General features: G+C 31.9%; 1 protein-coding gene, 1 non-coding gene and 1 pseudogene across 2 annotated transcripts; 1 reads left to right on the top strand and 2 right to left on the bottom strand.

Moving 5' to 3' along the window:
• The first annotated feature begins 133 nt into the window (after nucleotides 1-133).
• On the top strand, nucleotides 134-3,245 carry LOC129301072 (putative wall-associated receptor kinase-like 16; annotated as a pseudogene).
• Nucleotides 3,246-10,066: 6,821 nt separating this feature from the next.
• Nucleotides 10,067-10,137, bottom strand: TRNAG-GCC (transfer RNA glycine (anticodon GCC)). The gene has a single exon. It is a non-coding gene; the product is annotated as a tRNA-Gly (tRNA).
• Nucleotides 10,138-16,112: 5,975 nt separating this feature from the next.
• On the bottom strand, nucleotides 16,113-18,812 carry LOC129301073 (probable aldo-keto reductase 1). Its single transcript, XM_054939645.1, has 7 exons — nucleotides 18,698-18,812; nucleotides 18,331-18,498; nucleotides 18,010-18,216; nucleotides 17,732-17,904; nucleotides 17,439-17,535; nucleotides 16,996-17,149; nucleotides 16,113-16,519 (listed from the first exon to the last, which is right to left on the bottom strand). The coding sequence occupies exons 1-7, from the start codon at nucleotides 18,746-18,748 to the stop codon at nucleotides 16,326-16,328; spliced, it is 1,044 nt and encodes a 347-aa protein (XP_054795620.1). The 5' UTR covers nucleotides 18,749-18,812; the 3' UTR covers nucleotides 16,113-16,325.
• Nucleotides 18,813-19,318: the final 506 nt, after the last annotated feature.

Here is a 19,318-nt window from a genome sequence, read left to right as displayed (position 1 = left end):
AATGTCAGTATTCCATACCCATTTGGCGTCGGTGAAAATGTTCCCGGCAGAGAAACGGTTTGATCTCACATGTAACAGCTCGACCTTATTCATCGGAAGATGAAATGTTCTAGCATATCCCTCCCATGGTCAAATGACCTTGTTCATGTCTGTGGCTTCAAAATGTGACAATGAACCAGGAGTCACAACAGGTTCTAGCTCGTCTATATCCCTTACCATGGGTAGTGCTTTCACCATTTCTAGCACAAGAAAACAAGTTCATAAATGTTGGTTGTGATACTTACGGCTACTTAAATAGTTTCGTGAACCACAGTACTACCGTTTATTCCACCGGCTGCTTAACGCGGTGCGACACATTTCCGAGTGAGATGTATGCTAAAAATTGTTCAGGTATTGGGTGTTGCCAGGTGGATATTCCTGTTGGAATGAGGAATATCGATTTTGAAGCATATAGCTTCAAGAACCATGCGAATATTTCGGAATTCAACAATTGTAGCTATGCTTTTGTTGTTAAAAAGGATTGGTACAATTTCTCCCTTGGGCATCTAAAGCAGTTACCCTTTGATGAAGCCCCGCTTGTGCTAAATTGGACAGTTTCAAATGTTACTTGTGATGTTGCTAAGGCAAGATTAGACTATGCTTGCACCAACAACACCGATTGTGTGGACTCTCCTGGTGGATTTGGGTACAATTGCAGATGCAAACATGGTTTCGAAGGAAACCCATACCATCCTGATGGATGTCATGGTAATTCCCTTATTTCTTCTTCTTCTTCTTCTTTTTTTTTAATTTTAACTAACTTGAATTTGCATACTTCCCTTCCTTTATTTTTTTCCCCTTATAATTTCTTATTTACTGATACACTTGCTCGTATTACAAACTGAAATTACAGATATAGACGAATGTCAAGATCATTCAATGAACAAATGCAGCGTTATTGAATATTGTGTCAACACGATCGGGGGTTTTCGTTGCGGACCAAAAAGAAGTCTATTTTCAAGGATCTTCATTGGTAATGGCCTTTAATTCATTGTGTGTGTGTGTGTGTGTGTGTGTTTTTTTTTTTTTTCCTTCGGTCTCGGTTCGCAAATTTCTTTTATTATCAATTTTGCACAAGGCTTCATAGACTGAGTGGGGCAAATATAGCTCAACTCTCAAGATTGATGCTTCCATGTTTCCTCCGTGGATGATATTTTAATTTCTTTTTTCAATTTTTTTGATACATAAAGCAATTTCTTTTTCAAATGGCGATTTCATCATTTATGTTTGACTTGTTAAACGTTGGGGATTGTTGAAATGGTAAAATGATGATTATTGGTATGTAAATGGTTTTCTGAAATAGGAGAATTGTTGTTGTTAGTGATGAAGAGGGTAAGAGTTGATTGTTGGGATAAAGATGGTTTTTTTTTTGTATTTTAATTTGATATGTATTTTGGTATTTTTATAATATAAAATATATTTATTTAAGAAACATTATTCCTCATTTCCATCTGCATATCAAACACTTTTTTTTTCGGCCATTTCTGCGTATCAAACTTATTTATTCCTTTTTCTAATTGTACTGCCATCTTGCGCCCCAGAAAACAATTTCCAGCATACCATAGGCTTTTGTGTTACTAATTTGCAATTTACTGCATGCTTCCATATTAAAAGTTGACATTAGGTGCATTTTTTCCCACAATAGTGTCAAAATTTGGATAGTTTGAAATTTCAGAAGTACTTAGCTTGTTGCAAGGATTTAACACTCATCTAATTATTGCCAACTAGCTATATGATAATTTGCAACTAATCTTCCAAAGCTTAACATGAAACATTTTAGGGAAAAGAGTAATTGATTATTAACGACGAAACCGGAATTTCAAATTTAAATTTTTTGTCTGAAACTTGAATTAAATTGAAGCATTGGTCTCTAGGTGTCATTCCTCCATATACATACATATAATATATTCCATGCAGTTCATTACATAAGTCCATAGATATGTATAGTCCTATCCATGGCTAAAGTGCTTTCTATTCTTCAATGTTGATATGTAGGTACAAGTGCAGCCTTAGTTGCTTTACTTTTTAGTATGTCTTGGCTGTATTTGGTATACCGAAAGAGGAATCTCATCAAACAAAAGGAACATTTTTTCAGACAAAATGGTGGCTTGATCTTGCAACAACGACTCTCTGTTAAAGAAGCTTCTTCCCAAACAGCTAAAATCTTCACTATGGAGGAGTTGAAAAGGGCAACCAACAACTACCATGATAGCTTAATACTTGGAAAAGGAGGTTATGGAACTGTTTATAAGAGAATTCTTAATGACAACAAAGTTGTTGCAATCAAGAAGTCCAAACTTGTTGATCAAAACCAAATTGAACAATTCATCAACGAGATGGTCATCCTCTTGCAAATTAATCATAGGAATGTGGTGAAGCTACTTGGATGTTGTTTGGAAACTGAAATTCCTTTGTTAGTTTATGAGTTCATCAACAATGGCACCCTTTATGATTGCATTCACAATCCGGGGAAGGCTTCCAAGATGTCTTGGGAAACACGTCTGAAGATTGCAGCAGAGACAGCCGAAGCACTATCATATCTTCACTCTAGTGCCTCCACACCCATAATTCATAGAGATGTGAAGCCATCTAACATACTTTTGGATGACTCCTACACAGCCAAAGTGTCTGATTTTGGAGCTTCTAGGTTGGTTCCAGTTGATCAAACAGAATTAGCCACAATGGTACAAGGAACTCTAGGATACTTGGATCCAGAATACATGCAAACCAACCAACTCACTGAAAAAAGTGATGTCTACAGTTTTGGGGTGGTGCTTGTGGAGCTACTTACAGGAAAGATAGCTCTTTCATTTGATAGACCGGAGGACGAAAGATGCCTTGCCATGCACTTCCTATCATCCTTGAGGAAAGGTCAATTGTTTGAAGTACTTGAAGTGGCATAATGATTGAGAACAATGAAGAGATACTAAAAGAAGTGGCTTCACTTGCTAAGAGGTGCTTAAGACTTAGAGGTGATGAGAGACCTAGCATGAAAGAAGTTGCAATGGAGTTAGAGGGAATAAGGATGACAAGGAAGCATACATGGGTAAACAATGATAATAATTCAGGGGAAATTGAACCATTGCTTGGAGAGACATCTGGCATAAGTGAAAGTGGCGATAGCATCAGCTATAGAAACACAGGAGATTATAGCATTACAAATCATGTGCTGATTGACTTGAATGATGGAAGGTGATTTGTTGGTATGCCAGTCTTACTGCACCAATAATATTTCTGTAATTTTGTTATTTTAACGGAAAATGTAGACCCTTGGGCATTTTCCTTGTAACTTATAGATGCTAGAATTTATTTTTAGATACAACATATAATATCTATTCATGGTGATTATTGTATTATATGATATCAATAGTAAAGCAGCATTGATTGGTGTTTGGAGGAAAATATTATTTATTGACTTGGGATACCCAGAGCTAAAAAGGAAATATCTTCACGGTCTTTGATTTTATGGATCTCTCAATGAGGTTGGAATTCATGCGATAATTACTGTTTCATGTTCTTTTTTTTTTTTTTGCCAACAAACTGTTTCATGTTCAACAATAGATTAAGTACCCTATAAATTTCTTGTGAAAATAAACACATGGACGTCTTATCCATTCAAATTGCAATTCACTTCATGATATATTAACAAGTTTTATCAAGTAATCTAAAAGTTCAAAAGCACTAATTAATAACAAAAACACTCTAATTCGATTCGAAGCTTATGTTAGACAAGTCATTTTGTTGAGTGATTTTTTATTTTTATTTTTTTTAAAATTAAAGCATTTGATGCAGATATTTGATCTACTCGTAGATGATATGTGTCATGATTGTTCTAGAGCTTTTCTTTTCCCAATACATGTCTTATTGTCATAGGAGTTGGTCATTGGTTGTTAGTTGAGAACAGAGTTCTCTAGGTGCTTACAAGCATGTTAGAATAAGTGAAGTCTACACTAGGTGATTGGTAATAAATTGTTCTCAATTGTGTGCTATTTCACCTGGTAATGGATAATTGCATGACTATGAGACTATCTATCTTTGATTGTATATGTTTGATCCTTTCTACACTATGGTAGGCTTGCACTAGGGCTTCACACCTTTCCTATTACTATGAGTTGTGTGAGTTCATCTAACACCAATATGTGTTCTAGAGGCTTCCCTTATTATGTTAAGCTTGTTTATATAACTGAATTGAATTACCAAGGGACATTTTAGAGTGACCTTAACTTGTTCAAATATATTCAGGCAAATACATTGATATTCTTGCGAGGAATCACTACAGATGATTTCGGCAACACCTTAACACCAATAAACATGAAGAGGATGAGCCTTATATCTCTACTTTAGAGGCACAACAAGTTTATTGTGTCAAAGATAGAGAACATAAAGACTGAAAGATGATTGTTCATTTGAAGTCTTGAGACCTTTATGATATGGGTGATGATGATGCTGATATTATCATGAGAATGAATCATTATAGCCAAATAATTTCCTGAACTTCTTCCCCGAAGGATTGGAGATGATCACTTACCATGTGTTAGGTGAGATTTTACTTTTTTTTAGTTGAATTTATTAAAATCTAATTTAGGCAAAAGATAAAGTGTATCTTAATCCTTTGACTTTATACAAAGTATCATTATGGTCCCTTAATTTTATAATTTTTTTTTCAGTTCCTAAACCCTAACATAGTTAATTTCATCATCAAGAAAATTGAACTTTTAAATACTAACAAAAATATTCTCAAATATTGATATAGTAAATTTAATTTTTTAAAATACAATGATTGGCACAAAAAATAATCATTTAAAACTAATGGTGGCAGGGTTGTAGGATTGAAAAGATACTTTATCTATAAAATTATAAAATCAAACTAAAATCTTATACAAAATTAGAGGATGAAAGGTACACTTTAATCATAATATAATAATGTGGATGTAGAATAAGGTCAATTAAGCAAAGGAAATAAAATTTATTTCATGTTGTACATTTATTTAATATATATAATTTCTGTATATTTTCTCATCGATAAATTTTCCATTTTAAGTATAAAAAATAAGTAAATATAAGTGAAATAATTATAATAAAATCAATTTCTTCATATTTAGTAGTATATTACTAAGTATCCTGTGAAATGCATGGGATGTATGAAAGTAATTTTTTTAATATATCAGTATTTAATTGATTATTATTAATGTGTGAAATGATAAAAAATAATTTAATAATTTTTAAAAATTAATAAGATGATCTCAACTTTATGTAACATGGGTGGAAAAAGTGATTAAACGTAGTTTAATAACTTTTAAGATCTAGTTAGACAATCTCAACTCCATATGGCATGATTGTAGAAAGTGAAATTATATAGCTTAAGTGCTTAACCCCTTCTCAAGAGAAAATTTGTAGTGAGAATTTGCAAAGAAATTTCCATGCCTGCCAAATCAAAAAATGATTATTACAAAGTAAAATAAGACCACATATATTATATTCAAATAGAGAATGGTAAAAAAGACTCAAGAGATAATTAACATATAAATTATAAATAAAAATAATAATAAGTGAAAGATATGACAGAAAGATGTTGAAAATCAATATAATAATTTTCAACATAATGCACCTAGGTTAGTAAAAGACTTGCATCATTGATCAATAAATGAAATCTATAGGCATCAAGGCCTCTTTCTACAATGAGAGTCACTTCTTCCTACAATACGTGTGTGTGTGTGAAGGCAATTAAATTCTTACCACCATAAAGGATGCTTTTCACGTTGCTGTTTTAGTGCATTTCTTGTCTTTATTATGGGGTACATAGATCAAGACGACTTAGAAAGTTAACCCATTCACATTACTTTTAAGAGGGATGTGGATAATAAAAACCATGTTGCTTTTAATAAGAAGAGACGTGGTTTATGAAGAAGTCACATCCATTTTTCAAAAAAAGGGATGGGTTTCTTTAAAAACCAAGTTGCTTTTATCCATAAAAAGTAACGTGGTTAATATAAACTACATATCTTGTTATAAAAGTGATGTTATTTATTTTTTAAAATAATTGATCAATATTTTTCTTTATAGTCGTTTGAACTTGCAAATTTTCACAACATCAACAACCCAACATATATAGCTAGAGTGTTCAATAAATAACAGCAGTATCAATATAAGCATATAAACCAATGGAACACCAAAATCATTATCTATTCAAGTGTTCAATATTTACAATCAAAGTCCAACAAACTACAACAATATACTAATTAGAGTTTCTAACCATCTAACTTTTCTAATAAGTCTAGCTAAAATTCTAACTATAATGAACAAACTATAAATTATGGACTATGTAAATAGCTCTTGAAGAAGTTGACATGCCAAACTATTTCTTCCCTAGTGTAAGGGTACTCATTGTCAAAAAGCTACAAATTTTTATAAGATTTTCATTATATCTGAAAAAATTCCAAAGGCTCTTTGCATATTCTGTAATATCTCAAATTTTTAATCTTACATTAAGGATTGATTAGGGAATGAATTAGTAATTTAATGTAGGATTAGAGTTCTAGATAGTGAGATGTTAATTTGACTCATTGGAATGTTATATGAACAGATGTGAGTAAAAGAGTGGAATCCTGAAGTAGAGCATGTGAGCATAGTGAGGATTTCCCTCACTGTGCCAAGTGCCGTGGTGGAGGATGGGTGCGTCGTGGCGTATGATGCAGAAATCAGATTAATTAAGATGTGTCCAGCTCATGAAATAGAAGGGAAGAACAAGAGAAAAGGGTTCTGGCATGGAAAAGAGAAGGGATTCTACTAGGGCTTTGGTTCTTGGAAGTAAGAGCGATGTTTTTGACTTGTTACTTATTGGGTAAGTCTCGTATTACCTTAATATCTAATTCTACCCTATTTTCTCTTAGTTTTAACTAGCGAGTAATTGAAATCAAAAGTTTTAAGGAGTTAATTTCTTACCCTATAGTAGTAAAAAGGTTCTCTGAAACTAAACTAGTACTTTGTGACTAGTTTAAGTCGGAACGATAAAATTTTAAAGCTATAAGCACAATTTGACCTAATCTAGAGAGAGAGTAGTGAGATAAATTTTAGCTAGGTAAAGGTTAAAACTTGTAATGAGGGGTAATTAGTTGAGATACGTGTGATTGAGTGTAAATTATGGAATTGATAGTGATTAGGTGCTTAATTGCAATAATTGACACTTTTTGTTGATTGTGAAATTGACTTTAGATGTCAATTTTGTGTAGATTTAGTATGTGATGCGTAAATAAATGAAGAGAGATTCAAGTAAGGAAATTTCACAGGTAACCTTTCTATCGGACAGAAGGGTTGAGGTAACCATATAGTTTATTATATTTATTAATTATTATAACTGTGTAGAAGTAAATACAAGATGAGAAATATGTTATTTTATGAGTTTTATGCATGACTTAACATTGTAAACGGTTTTAGCATGAAAATTGATTTGTGAAATGAAATTTAAAAGGATAGTGGTTTCGATTGATATATATATATATATATATGTTATGTATAAAAGTGGGTTATATGGAAATGTGAATAAGCAGTGAAAATTGTGAAAAGAGCATGATTATAAGGAGTGAGAGTTCATCCAGGATATGTGAGGATGTATGTGTATGGAGATGTGAGTGAAAAATCCATATGGTCGGGCTGGTATCATATGACATCCGGTGTAGCATTATACGAGTTGTTACTTAGGTGATCTGATACAACATATTATGGAACTATTATCATGGGACATCCGGGTAGTCAAGCAACTCTCTAGTGCCCGTGAGAGTGCCATTAGGAGTCAACGATGCCTCTATCACAAGTGTGTAAAGAGGGAAACCATAGTCCGAAAATGGGTTAGATTACCTTTGATTGAGTATTTCTACCATTGAAAGTGTGCTTGGGTCAACAAGTGGTTGATACAGGAGAGCTTATGATTTTGTATCAAAGATCATTGGAGGTTTGGTGGTTAGATAATCATACTAGTGTGTATTTGTGCGGAATTCTTTTAAAAAGATGAAATTTTTTCATACTTTGCTATATATTTGATATTACTTTAGTTTTGTTACTTTAGCATAATTGTTTGTCATAATAGACATTAAATGAACTATATCGATTACTGAAATTTTTATCCCACCCGCAGTTATTCATATTTTTTTTCTCTGATACTTGTAGGTCAAAGGAGAAGGACATAGACTGAGTGGAGGATGTATCACAGACCATAATCTGGAGAATAGTAAACCGATGGATGAATCGACTTAGGTCTATTTCTTGCATTTCTCCCCCCAGAAATTTTGATTGGAAATGATGTTTTATGCTGCCCCATGCATGATATTTAATGACTTTCCAAGTTGTATCTGATTTGACATCCGACCGATGCTCATTCATATGAGGGAACATTGAACTGTTCAAAAATATGATTGTTTTTTATTAAACTATGGGAAGTGTCTGGAAACATAATTCGGGAAGGCATTTTCTTGAATGGTTGAATTTGATAGGACCTAAGCTGCAAAGATTAGACGGGATTTTGATATAGGTTTTCGATTTCAGTTTTCAACATGAGGTTTCGATTTCGATCTTATATTCCTTCATGATTACAAAGATTAGACAGGATCTTTTGGGATCAGTAATAATAGTATGATTTAGTTGACGTTTCTAGTAATAGTTTAAGAAAATCGATTTGTACTGAAATCTGTTTTGACTAGTAATTAGATTAGGATTTGGAATAATGAAGCTTTGAATCTCAAAATTTGACAGAATATAATTATTCATTTGATCTTTCAATTTTAATTTTTATCAATTTAATTGATCTGTAAAGTTTGCATAAGTCATTGATTTAATTTTTATTGTTTAATGAAAAAAATTAATCATTTAATTTTTGTAATTTTGACCTAATTATAATGTGGTCTTTCAATTTTAACTCGTTATAATTCAGTTCTCAAAGTTTTAACTCAGTTATAAATTATTTTTTGAACTTTGCCTCTTGCAATTTAATATTGTAAATTTCAATCTTTTAAATATTGGTCCCTATATTTTAAAAAATAAAATTATAAAAATTAAAAATATTTTAAAATTTTAATTTTTATAATATTTATAAAGATTAAAAGGGTTTTATAATTTAAATATTAGTAATAAATTTTAAAATATTTTGAATCTTTATAATTTATTTTTTAAAATATAGGGATCAATATTTAAAAGATTAAAAACTTTAAGGACTAAATTGCAAAAAATAAAATTCAGGGACTGACTTAAAATTAAGTCAAAAATTTAGGGACTGAATTATGACAAATCAAAATTTAAGGACTGGTTACAACTAAGTCAAAATTATAAAAACTAAATGATTAATTTTTCCTTGTTTAATACAATGTGACACTATTAAAATCTGTTAAACATTGATAAGAAAATGTGATGATAGTTATGTAGATTAATTAAAAAAAGTATAATTATTTTAGTAGGAAAAAATAGATTTAAAAATTTCAAAAGAATAGAAAAAAATGAGAACAAAATGAAATGGAAAGAGTTATATTGATGGAAATTAAATTACTTAAAGACTAATTTATTCACATTTAGTTATACATACATGTCAAATTATTTTACATTTTAAATTAATTTGAGAGTTAATTTTTGTTTCAAAACTTAACAAATTAATATGATAATTTAATAAACATGAGGATTTAAATTGATAAATATTAAATTTGGAGGATCAAATTGATAACTAAAATAAACCCAAGGTGATGGGAGTTTTATTATCTCAAATGATTTTATTTGACACCTTTGAACGTTGAGTTTAATTACTTTAAGCACAAGCAACACTTTCAGGAAAGTGCATAAAAATATTTTCGAATCTTCAACCAAAAAAATAAAATAAGATTCAGATCACTTAACACATGGAATTATTTAAATCTCACCCTCGGGTGGTCAAAAGAACAAAGATTTTCTACTTCACTTCCCTTTCATCCAGCGTCTAGACGTCACCCTTCCAGGCTTGAGGCATTTTCATTGCTCATTACCGGAAAGATACAAAAATTTGACAAGAAGATGCACCAGCCGGGAATCGAACCCGGGTCTGCACCGTGGCAGGGTACTATTCTACCACTAGACCACTGGTGCTGACTGTTTGGTTTCTGTAATATCAACACTCACATATCAACAATTAAGATACCATTATCCAACAAATGCCTTCACGTCCTCGTGTTTCTCTTTGGAAGAAGTTGTGTAAATGGCTTATCTTTAAAAATATTAGAACCGATAATTCAATTAAGTTAGACTTAATTTAGATTAAATTTATTTGAATCAAGTTTAAAGTATAATATTTTATTTAAAAAATTTATATAGTCAAGCTCGACCCTAATACTTTCAAGCTTATTCAACTTAGCTTGAATATTCAAAACTTTTTAAAAATATTTTTTTATTTTTGAATTAATTTTAATTTTTAAATAATTTTGTTAAGTATAAAATATTATTTTAACTTTAAAACAATAAAATAAAAAATAATAGACTAAAGTATACTTTTAATCCTCTAACTTTATATGAGGTTTAATTTATTTTTTAATTTTATAAAGTATTTTTTAATCCTTTAACTCTAACTTTATTAGTTTTAAATGATTATTTTTTGTATCAATCACTGCAATTTTTTTAAAAAAATTAAATTTAATATGTTAACATTTGAGAATATTTTGTCAATATTTAAGAGTTTAATGTAAAAAATTTTTGGGATAAAACTAATGGTGTTATGGTTAAAGAACTAAAAAATATTTTATTCAGTTAAGGGACTAAAATGAAACATTGTGTAAAGTTAAAAGGACTAAATGTATACATTAACCAAAATAATAACTTATCAACTTTATACTTAAGTAATTTTGTTATGTTTTGTTATATTATGTGTAGTTTATTCATGAATATTTTCTTTTATTTAAATATTGCTCTTATCATGGTCATATATAAATATTTTATATATTGTAATTAAATTATATTATTTTAATAATAATCAAGTTAATCTCAATTCAATCATAGTTAAACTACTAACTTAAAATTATTACCCGATTATTTTAAAATTTTTAATAACTTTTGGGTAAACTGTACTTTTTATTTTAAAAATATGAGAAAAATAGATATCATTATATTATATAAAATAAGTTATTTAATTATGAGTAAAATACTATTTTTTTGAATTCTTTTTTTATTTATCTTTTTATATTGTTTAATCCCTACAGGTATTTATTTTAATTTACTTTTAATTTTTAACTAAGTCTGGAGTGAACAATAATCAAATAATTATTCAATAATATTATTCTATTTATTATGTTTATTTAGTAGTAGAGTCAGGAATTTATATATACCCAAATTTTATTTTTAAAATTATTTTTACATTAAAATTAATTATCTTATTTTATAAAAATATAAAATATATTTTTGGATACACAAATGATGTATAGGACTCAAAACTTTTTGTTAAAAAAATTGGGGCTTGAAATATAAAAATCAATATTTAAATATATTTTAAATATTATTTTGAGATATTTTATTGATTAAAAATAATAAATATATGAAAATATAAATATTTTTAATTTTTTAAAAAATAAATATAGTAATACACTCAAATATATGTTATTTTAGTATAAAATGACATAAAATTTAAAAAATTAATTAATATTTATTATATTATATATATTTTTTAAGAAATTTATTTTTTATTCGAGTATTCGGGTTAACTCCGAACCCAATCGGGCTTAGCCTAATATTTCTTAGGCTTATTCAGGAAGCCTGAATGGGCCCGAACATTAAACAAGATTATTATTCTTTTGAGATTCAATCATAAATTTTTCTTGGACGGGTTCGAATTGGCCTGTTGAGTTTAGTCCAAATTATCAGCTTTAGAGAAGATTAAATCCTTTCTTTGGCAAGTATCTCATGATAAATTACCTAATACCTACTAACTACCAAAGAGCTCAGAGAAGCCTTGGTCATGATCCTCTCTATCCTTCTGAGCGTGAGAGTGAGGAGAGTACTCTTCATATTTTATGAGCTTGCAAACCTATCAGTGAGGCTTGGTGTGATTTTATTAATCCTAACTTGTTAAATGATGGTAATTTGCAAGCTTGGTTGGATTGGAATGCGCATGCTAAAGCAGGCAGAGGCCTCTTCTAAAGATGACCATGGTGTGAAATCTTTACCTATGTCTGTTGGCTACAATGGACCATAAGAAGTAAATGGATTTTTGAGTGAAGTTCTTACAATATGCAAAGCATTCAGAGTCTTTGCTCATTTAGGCTTGACGAAGATTCTATCAGCAGAAGATTTCGGAGTCAGATTTTGCAGATTGACCACGATGCAAACCAGCATTGACTACGACCACACACTGGTAGGCTTCGTCTTGACGTCGATGCCTCAATTACAACACTCAAGCAAGGATCCTGTGGAGGATTACTCAAAGATGACAAAGGCGTGTGGATCTTGGGCTTTCAATAGCAGCTTGGTGCTGCATCGTGTACGGAAACGAAACTCTTGGCTGTTTAGTTAGGTCTACAGATCTGTCGGTTCAATGCTTTGACTTATGTAAAGCGTTCATTCTGACATTTGCGCTGAGCAATACGCTCTTAACTTATCCCCAGCTTGGCTTTTCCCAAGTATGGGTTTGCCCGCTTGTAACTTAAAAAAATAATAATAATAAAATAAAACAATTAACATACCGGAACATTTGCACAGATTCTAGATTTCCGATGTAAGAGATGTAGTTCACATTACATAAATAATAAAATATAGTCACGATAAAGTTGGAATATGGGTAGGCTTGACTGAGCCCTCAAGGTCTACTTTTTCATTTTTCACTCATTTTTTAAAATTTAATTTTTATTTAAAAAGCTTAAGGTTGGGCTGCAAGTTTTGTTTTGAAATTTAAAAAAAATCAAAATTTTTATTATTTTTGTTAAAAATTAAACAAAACACATTTAAAAATTTAATAATAAAATTCAAATCTTAGTTAAAAAACAGTTCATTATTTATAAATGCACAAACGTAATAATTATAGAAAAATAAAAAATATCAAAAATTTTATACAGCACACTGATATTTATTAAATTATATTAAATTAATTTTAGAATAAATTAAAATTAATAATAATATAATATGTGTAGGATCAGGGCTTCAGGCGAGTAGGTTTTTCGCTTCAAACATGTGTCTACTAAAAACAAATTAATAATAATATAATAGAGATTGAAGAGCTGTCCAGGCTTGAGCTCTTTTTTTACAGGGCTTATTAGAGCTAGGCCTTTAAACCTGATTATTTTAAAAAAAATTATTTTTAAAATTCAAACTCTTATTTAAATAAAACTTTTAAACTTCATCCTTATTCTCAATTCTAGTCATTTAGTCGTTCAAAATTTTAGTTATATCTGCCAATGAGGTGCGCGTGCACCTACTTGGTCTCTGATTCTGTGTCATGGATAACTAATTCCTTCGAGTCAAATCCATTTTATAAGGAAGTCGCGACAAATATTCATGAGAACACGCGCAACGAAATCACACATTTTTTTCATACAAAAATATAATTCATGACTTTGGGAGTGCTACTGAGGGCAGTATCGCGCAAAAATTTAGAACTTAAGAATGCCCCATTCTCAAAACATCAAACCCAGGCTATTGTATTATTCATCGTATCTAGACGTAGGTTTCAAAGCCTATGTTCACAGCTTATTGATATTGCTGTCATAGCTGCCTTCAGAACAGAACGCAAATTACAGCCTTCTCTGTTCATATTGAGCCATTAGAACCCTTTTGGAGGAGTGTTAGCAAACCTCCAGCTGAATTGGTCCCTGCTCATCGACCACCTGGCATTTTATCAATAGGAACTGTCCCAGAAATTTCTCTAAGGTTCCAATCTGAAAGTTTCATTGCCAAGGCACCCAAATTTTGATCTAGGTTCTTAGTCTTTGTTGTTCCCACGAAGGTCTAGAAAATTAATGTCAGCTAATACAAAAACAATTTCCACTGCAACAAAAGAGATGGACAAGTATTAAGATAATAACTATACTATGGTCATGCAATTTTGATTTAAATTGAACACCGTACAGTAATGAATTCGAATATTTGACATATAATTTCAACATAATGAAAATATAGTATTATTTTTATTATTCACAGCACAACTAATTATCAATAATACAGTTTGATTGAGTTGTCAATAAACTTTATAGTAATTAATTTTTTTGTGTGGGACCTGTTGTAATTCTTCCTTCTCCCCCAATTTGTTAAAAACAATGTTGTCTTTATTTTTTTTTAAAAGTATTTTTCTAGAACACTATTATGCTATGTCTCATTCAATTTACTCATTATCAAAAGTCAAAATCTCAAGTCATCACTCTATGTCCTAATTCCACAATTTCCCTTTACGCTCTTTTCTTCTTGTCGTCTTGTGAGTTGCGATTGTGGCTGCTCACTTCATTATCTTCCTCGTCGTCAACCATCTTCTCACTTCTCTTCATCTTCCTCACCGTCCTTCATCCATCGTCCTTCATCTACTCGTCCTTGTTCATGCATGCATGCTTCACTCTGAAATTGAATTGTTCATCCAACATCTCTTTGCTCTAAGCTCAGTGCTCTGGTATGAGTCATTCATCCAGCATCACTCTGAAGCTTGAAAATATAGTACATGTGGTGATTGATAACGCAGTTAATTATGTAGCTGCAAGCAGGTTGATTTGTAAAAAATATAATCATATTTATTGGTCACCTTATGTTACTCACTGTTTGAATCTTATTTTGTAGACATTGCAAGCATGCCTCATGTCTTTGATCTTGTAACGAAGGCATCGAAGATTACTATGTTTGTATAGCTTTTTTGTCATGCCTTAAGAGAAAATATGGTTGGAAAGAAATTGTGTGTCCACGAGCAACCGAGTTTGCTACTACTTTCATTAAATTGAAGAGTTTGTATGAACACAAGTCTAACTTGCAAGCCTTGCTCTTAAATAATCACTCTTGTGATAATAAATTATTAAGAACTAAAGCTGAGCAACTAGTTAGTGACATTGTATTGGACAAAAAGTTTTGGAATGATTGCCATCAAATTGTTTGTCTTACAAGTCCCCTTATCAAGCTACTAAGAATTGTAGATATTGATGAAAAATCATCTTTGGCTTATGTTTATCAAGGCATGAGGAGAGCAAAAAATTCAATCAAAAATTTCTTTCATTAAAAAAGGAAACTATACAAGCCTTGCACAAACATAATTCAAACTCGATGGGATAAACACTTAAAGTGTAATTTGCATGCAACAACATACTTTTTAAATCTTGCATTCTTGTATGATGGGGAATTTTGTAAGAGTAGAGTGACAGAAGCGATGCTAGACTTTTTTTCAATGTACAAGTCTACCTATAAATATTTTGATATGATTTTTGAGATGCAACTATACTACAAGCATTGAGGCTCTTTTGTCTTGAAGAAGCTCATAAAATTGCAAATGAAATAGAACCTAGTCAGCTTCTTGCTTTTCTTTTTCTTTACAATAATTTCAAATATTAACAATTACTAATGCATTTTAATTTTGATGTAAATGTCTACTGACAATAGTTTGGGGGTAGTGCTCCAATATTAAAGAAGTTTGCAATTCATATTTCAGGCCAAACTTTCGCTTTTTCAGGATGTGAAAGGAATTAGAGTTTATTTGAAAAAATTTACACCAAAAAATAAAAAAGAAACAAGATAGAACATGAAAGATTGAATGATCTTGTATTTTGTTAATCTCTCTTGCATTTTCCAAACAAGTGACCATTTCATTATTCAATATTCATTACTTAAATCATTCTATTTAGCTTAAATAGTTCAATGAAAACATTGGTGAAATTGATTTTATTCTTTTTTATATAAGGTCAAAATTGAAGAAGAGGGTGATTGATGTGATTTATTAAAGGCTAAACCAAATTATAGTATCTTGAGTCATTGAAGTCTTCATTCATATTTGACAAAGAGGCACGGGTGCACCTAAATGCTCCCTCATCCCATTCCATGTCATTGCCAATTGGAGTAACTCCTTAAAGTCAAATCTACTTTATAAGGAAGAATCGTAACAAATTTTCATGCCAATATGACGGTGAAACCCCACATCTTATTCATACAATAACATAATTCATGATTTTGGACATACTACCAAGGACAATCCCACACAATAATTTAAAATTTCAACAATACTCAACTCCCAAAGCACCCAACCCAGGCTATATACTTTGGAGCCTCGGTTTACAGGTTATTGGTATTGCCGTCATTTTTTGCTTCAGAACACAAATTACATCATTCTCTGTTCATATTGAGGCCTTACACTCTTTCGAGGGCGTGTTAGCGAACCTCCAGCTGAAATGGTCCCAGCTCTTAAAGTATTGATTACCTGCTACTTCATCAATGGGGACACACTCAGAAATTTCTTGGAGGTCCCCATTTGAAAGTTTCACCGCTAAGGCACCCAAATTTTGATCTAGGTTCTTAATCTTTGTTGTTCCTGAAAAATAAAGGTCCAGAAAATTCATGTAATACAACAGAGATGGACAAATATCAAGATAACAACTCGACTAAGGGACGAAAAAGAAATTGGCGCAACAACGAATTTGAATATTTGAAATATTAATAGCATACGGACATCCGGTACTGATATGATCGCTAAATATTTGACATATAATTTCAACGTGATGAAATATGAAACTATGCTTCTTCTTTTTTTCAAACTCAAAGCTTGCAGAGTGATCTAAGCACAATTACGAATCATGTTTTTTCAGCAACAATCTTGAAAGAAACCTTTATTGATAAAGTACATTACTACATTGTCTTGTTTTAGAAAGACACAAGAACGCCCACAGACAGACAGACACGATGCATGTATATTGGTTTGTTCAGACAACAAAATAACAAGCCTTAATTGCCGGATTCAGAGTAGCGAGTTTAAATAGGAATGTAGGCATTAGGGAGCCAGCCACTCACCAGGGATAGGCACAACGTCATTGCCTTGTTGGAGTACCCATGCTAATGCTAGCTGAGCAGGAGTGCACTGATGCTTCCTAGCAACGGTTTCTATTCGATCATATATTTTCTTGTTCTTCTCCAAATTCTCTGACTGGAAGCGGGGATGCGAGCTCTAATGTGTGAAACAACGTAACCATCAGACAGCCTTGGCTCTTGAATAATAAAATGTTTTCCTCTTTCAAAGCTTAAATTTAGCAATAGTGGGAGAACAGTGCGGGGTTTATTACTTGCACCAATGTTCTTTAAAGAATATATAGCGCTGGCCATCTTAATGAACTAAATGGCATATCTAAGTAATAAAATAAAAATATTTTATTAATGGAAAAAGGACACAACTTAACTAATGTTTCAACTAAACTAGGAATTAAAAAGCAAATGCAAAACATTGTTCTATTCTGTACCAGGAAGCTATCTGCAGGCACGGTTTCCACAACTCCACGGCCACCAAAAAAGCCACGACCAAGAGGGCTATACGGCACTATTCCAATACCAAGCTCTCTACAAGAAAAATCCATCGAGAAAGTGAACTCACATTACCAGAGCCATTGGTTCGAGAGGCAAACATGCACACATCAGTGACTATATATGTTTTGGTCCTTAACATTCGCTTCAAGGCTTTAGGCTATTGTAATGAATTCTCAGGGTTGTGAGAGAGTAGTGATTTCAGAACCTAGACAGAAAGTGGAGAACTAACCTACAGAGCGGAACTATCTCCTCTTCAATGTCCCGAGTCCACAGGGACCACTCTATTTGCACAGCTGTTATGGGATGAACCGCGTGTGCTCTCCTAATTGTATCAGGACTAGCTTCGGACAACCCAATATATTTAATTTTTCCTTCTTCCACCAGTTTCTTGAGTTCCCCTACCTATAATGCAACACAGCAACAGACTCTTGAGTAACGTATACTGCTGTAACACGCCATTTTAATACAAAAAATTTACAGGATATTGTGGAGGAAGAAATCGCTAACCGTGTCCTCTATTGGCACTGACTTGTCCACCCTATGCTGATAATAAAGATCAATGTATTCCACACCAAGCCTTTTCAAGCTGGCTTCACAACATGAACGCACATATTCTGGCGTACCTTTGATCTGAATATTAGATAAATTTGCATCTGCGGTAATACCAAACTTCGTTGCCAGCTGGATGTTTTCTCTGGGTAACTCCTTTATGGCCTACTCAACAGTAAAACGTTAAAAATTAAACAAATCCAAAGACCGGATTTAGCGCAGCAGGACACATGCAATGTAAAAACAGGGATAATAGCCGCAAGGATTGATCACGGTCACCTTTCCTACCAAAACTTCGTTGGTATTGGCTCCATAAAAGTCGGACGTATCAAAGAACGTAATCCCTTGACTGAACGCATACTTGATAATGGATATTCCGACCTCTTCAGGGACAGGAGCGTTATAGACTCCAGTAAGGCCCATACAGCCAAATCCTAACTTGGAAACCTGTAAAGAGGGGAGCACGCTCATCCGTCATCGACATAGACAGAGAGTAGTAGTATTCATAGAAGAGCAAGATTGAAGTCTGTACGAGGAATGAGTGAAGCCTTAAGAGAGGAAGCACAGGCAGACGACTTACAAACAGATACTCAAATATATTATTTAGAGGGGACAGCAACAAGCGAAGAGAAGAAATAGCAGATACCTCAAAGCCTAGGGTACCAAGATTGACGCGAGGCATGTGAGGCGCCGCCATTGCAGAGAATGGATTTCAGTAATTCAGTATCACGATGTGGATGCTGAGGCGATGTATATGCGGGTGTATATATAGCAGGGCTGGAATCGATGGTGTTGGGTGCAGGGTCCATAGTCAATCGGGAAATCGTCATTGAATATGTCAGACAGGGGGGAAATACAATAAACAAATCTTAGCCGCCCCACATTCTCGCAAAATTACTGTTTGAAATCAATCAAGCACGATAATCTCCCAGCTTCTTTGTTAATGAAGCTTAGATCATGAATACAGGGGCAGTTATATATACCTGTAAAACTTTTAACAAATGGCCGCTTAACCTTAATCACCTCTTGAACAAGTTAACGCGCATAATTTTTATATAAAAAAAAAAGGCTAAAACGCATAAAACATTTTTAAACTTTAAAACAGTTACATATAATACACATTATTTTTAAAATTTTAAAATTAATCCTTTTAACATTTAATTTTATTTTTCAAAATCCCTTATTGTTTATTATATTTTTTTATGAGGGTTAAAATATCATTCAACTAAAAAATATTATTAAACAAGATATTATATTGTAAACTATG

This window comes from Prosopis cineraria, unplaced genomic scaffold, assembly GCF_029017545.1.
Source record: "Prosopis cineraria cultivar Desert tree isolate PC_DT_omini unplaced genomic scaffold, ASM2901754v1 PC1879, whole genome shotgun sequence".
Classification (NCBI taxonomy): domain Eukaryota; kingdom Viridiplantae; phylum Streptophyta; class Magnoliopsida; order Fabales; family Fabaceae; genus Prosopis; species Prosopis cineraria.
This window is presented reverse-complemented; position numbering and strand designations above follow the sequence as displayed.

Excerpts from the sequence above, each read along its gene's own strand:
- LOC129301073 (XM_054939645.1), bottom strand. The coding sequence starts at position 18,748 with ATGGCGGCGCCTCACATGCCTCGCGTCAATCTTGGTACCCTAGGCTTT. Across the intron at positions 17,150-17,438 it reads TGCCTGCAGATAGCTTCCTG|AGCTCGCATCCCCGCTTCCA; the intron begins GTACAGAATAGA and ends TTCACACATTAG. Across the intron at positions 16,520-16,995 it reads TGACGTTGTGCCTATCCCTG|GAACAACAAAGATTAAGAAC; the intron begins GTGAGTGGCTGG and ends TTTATTTTTCAG.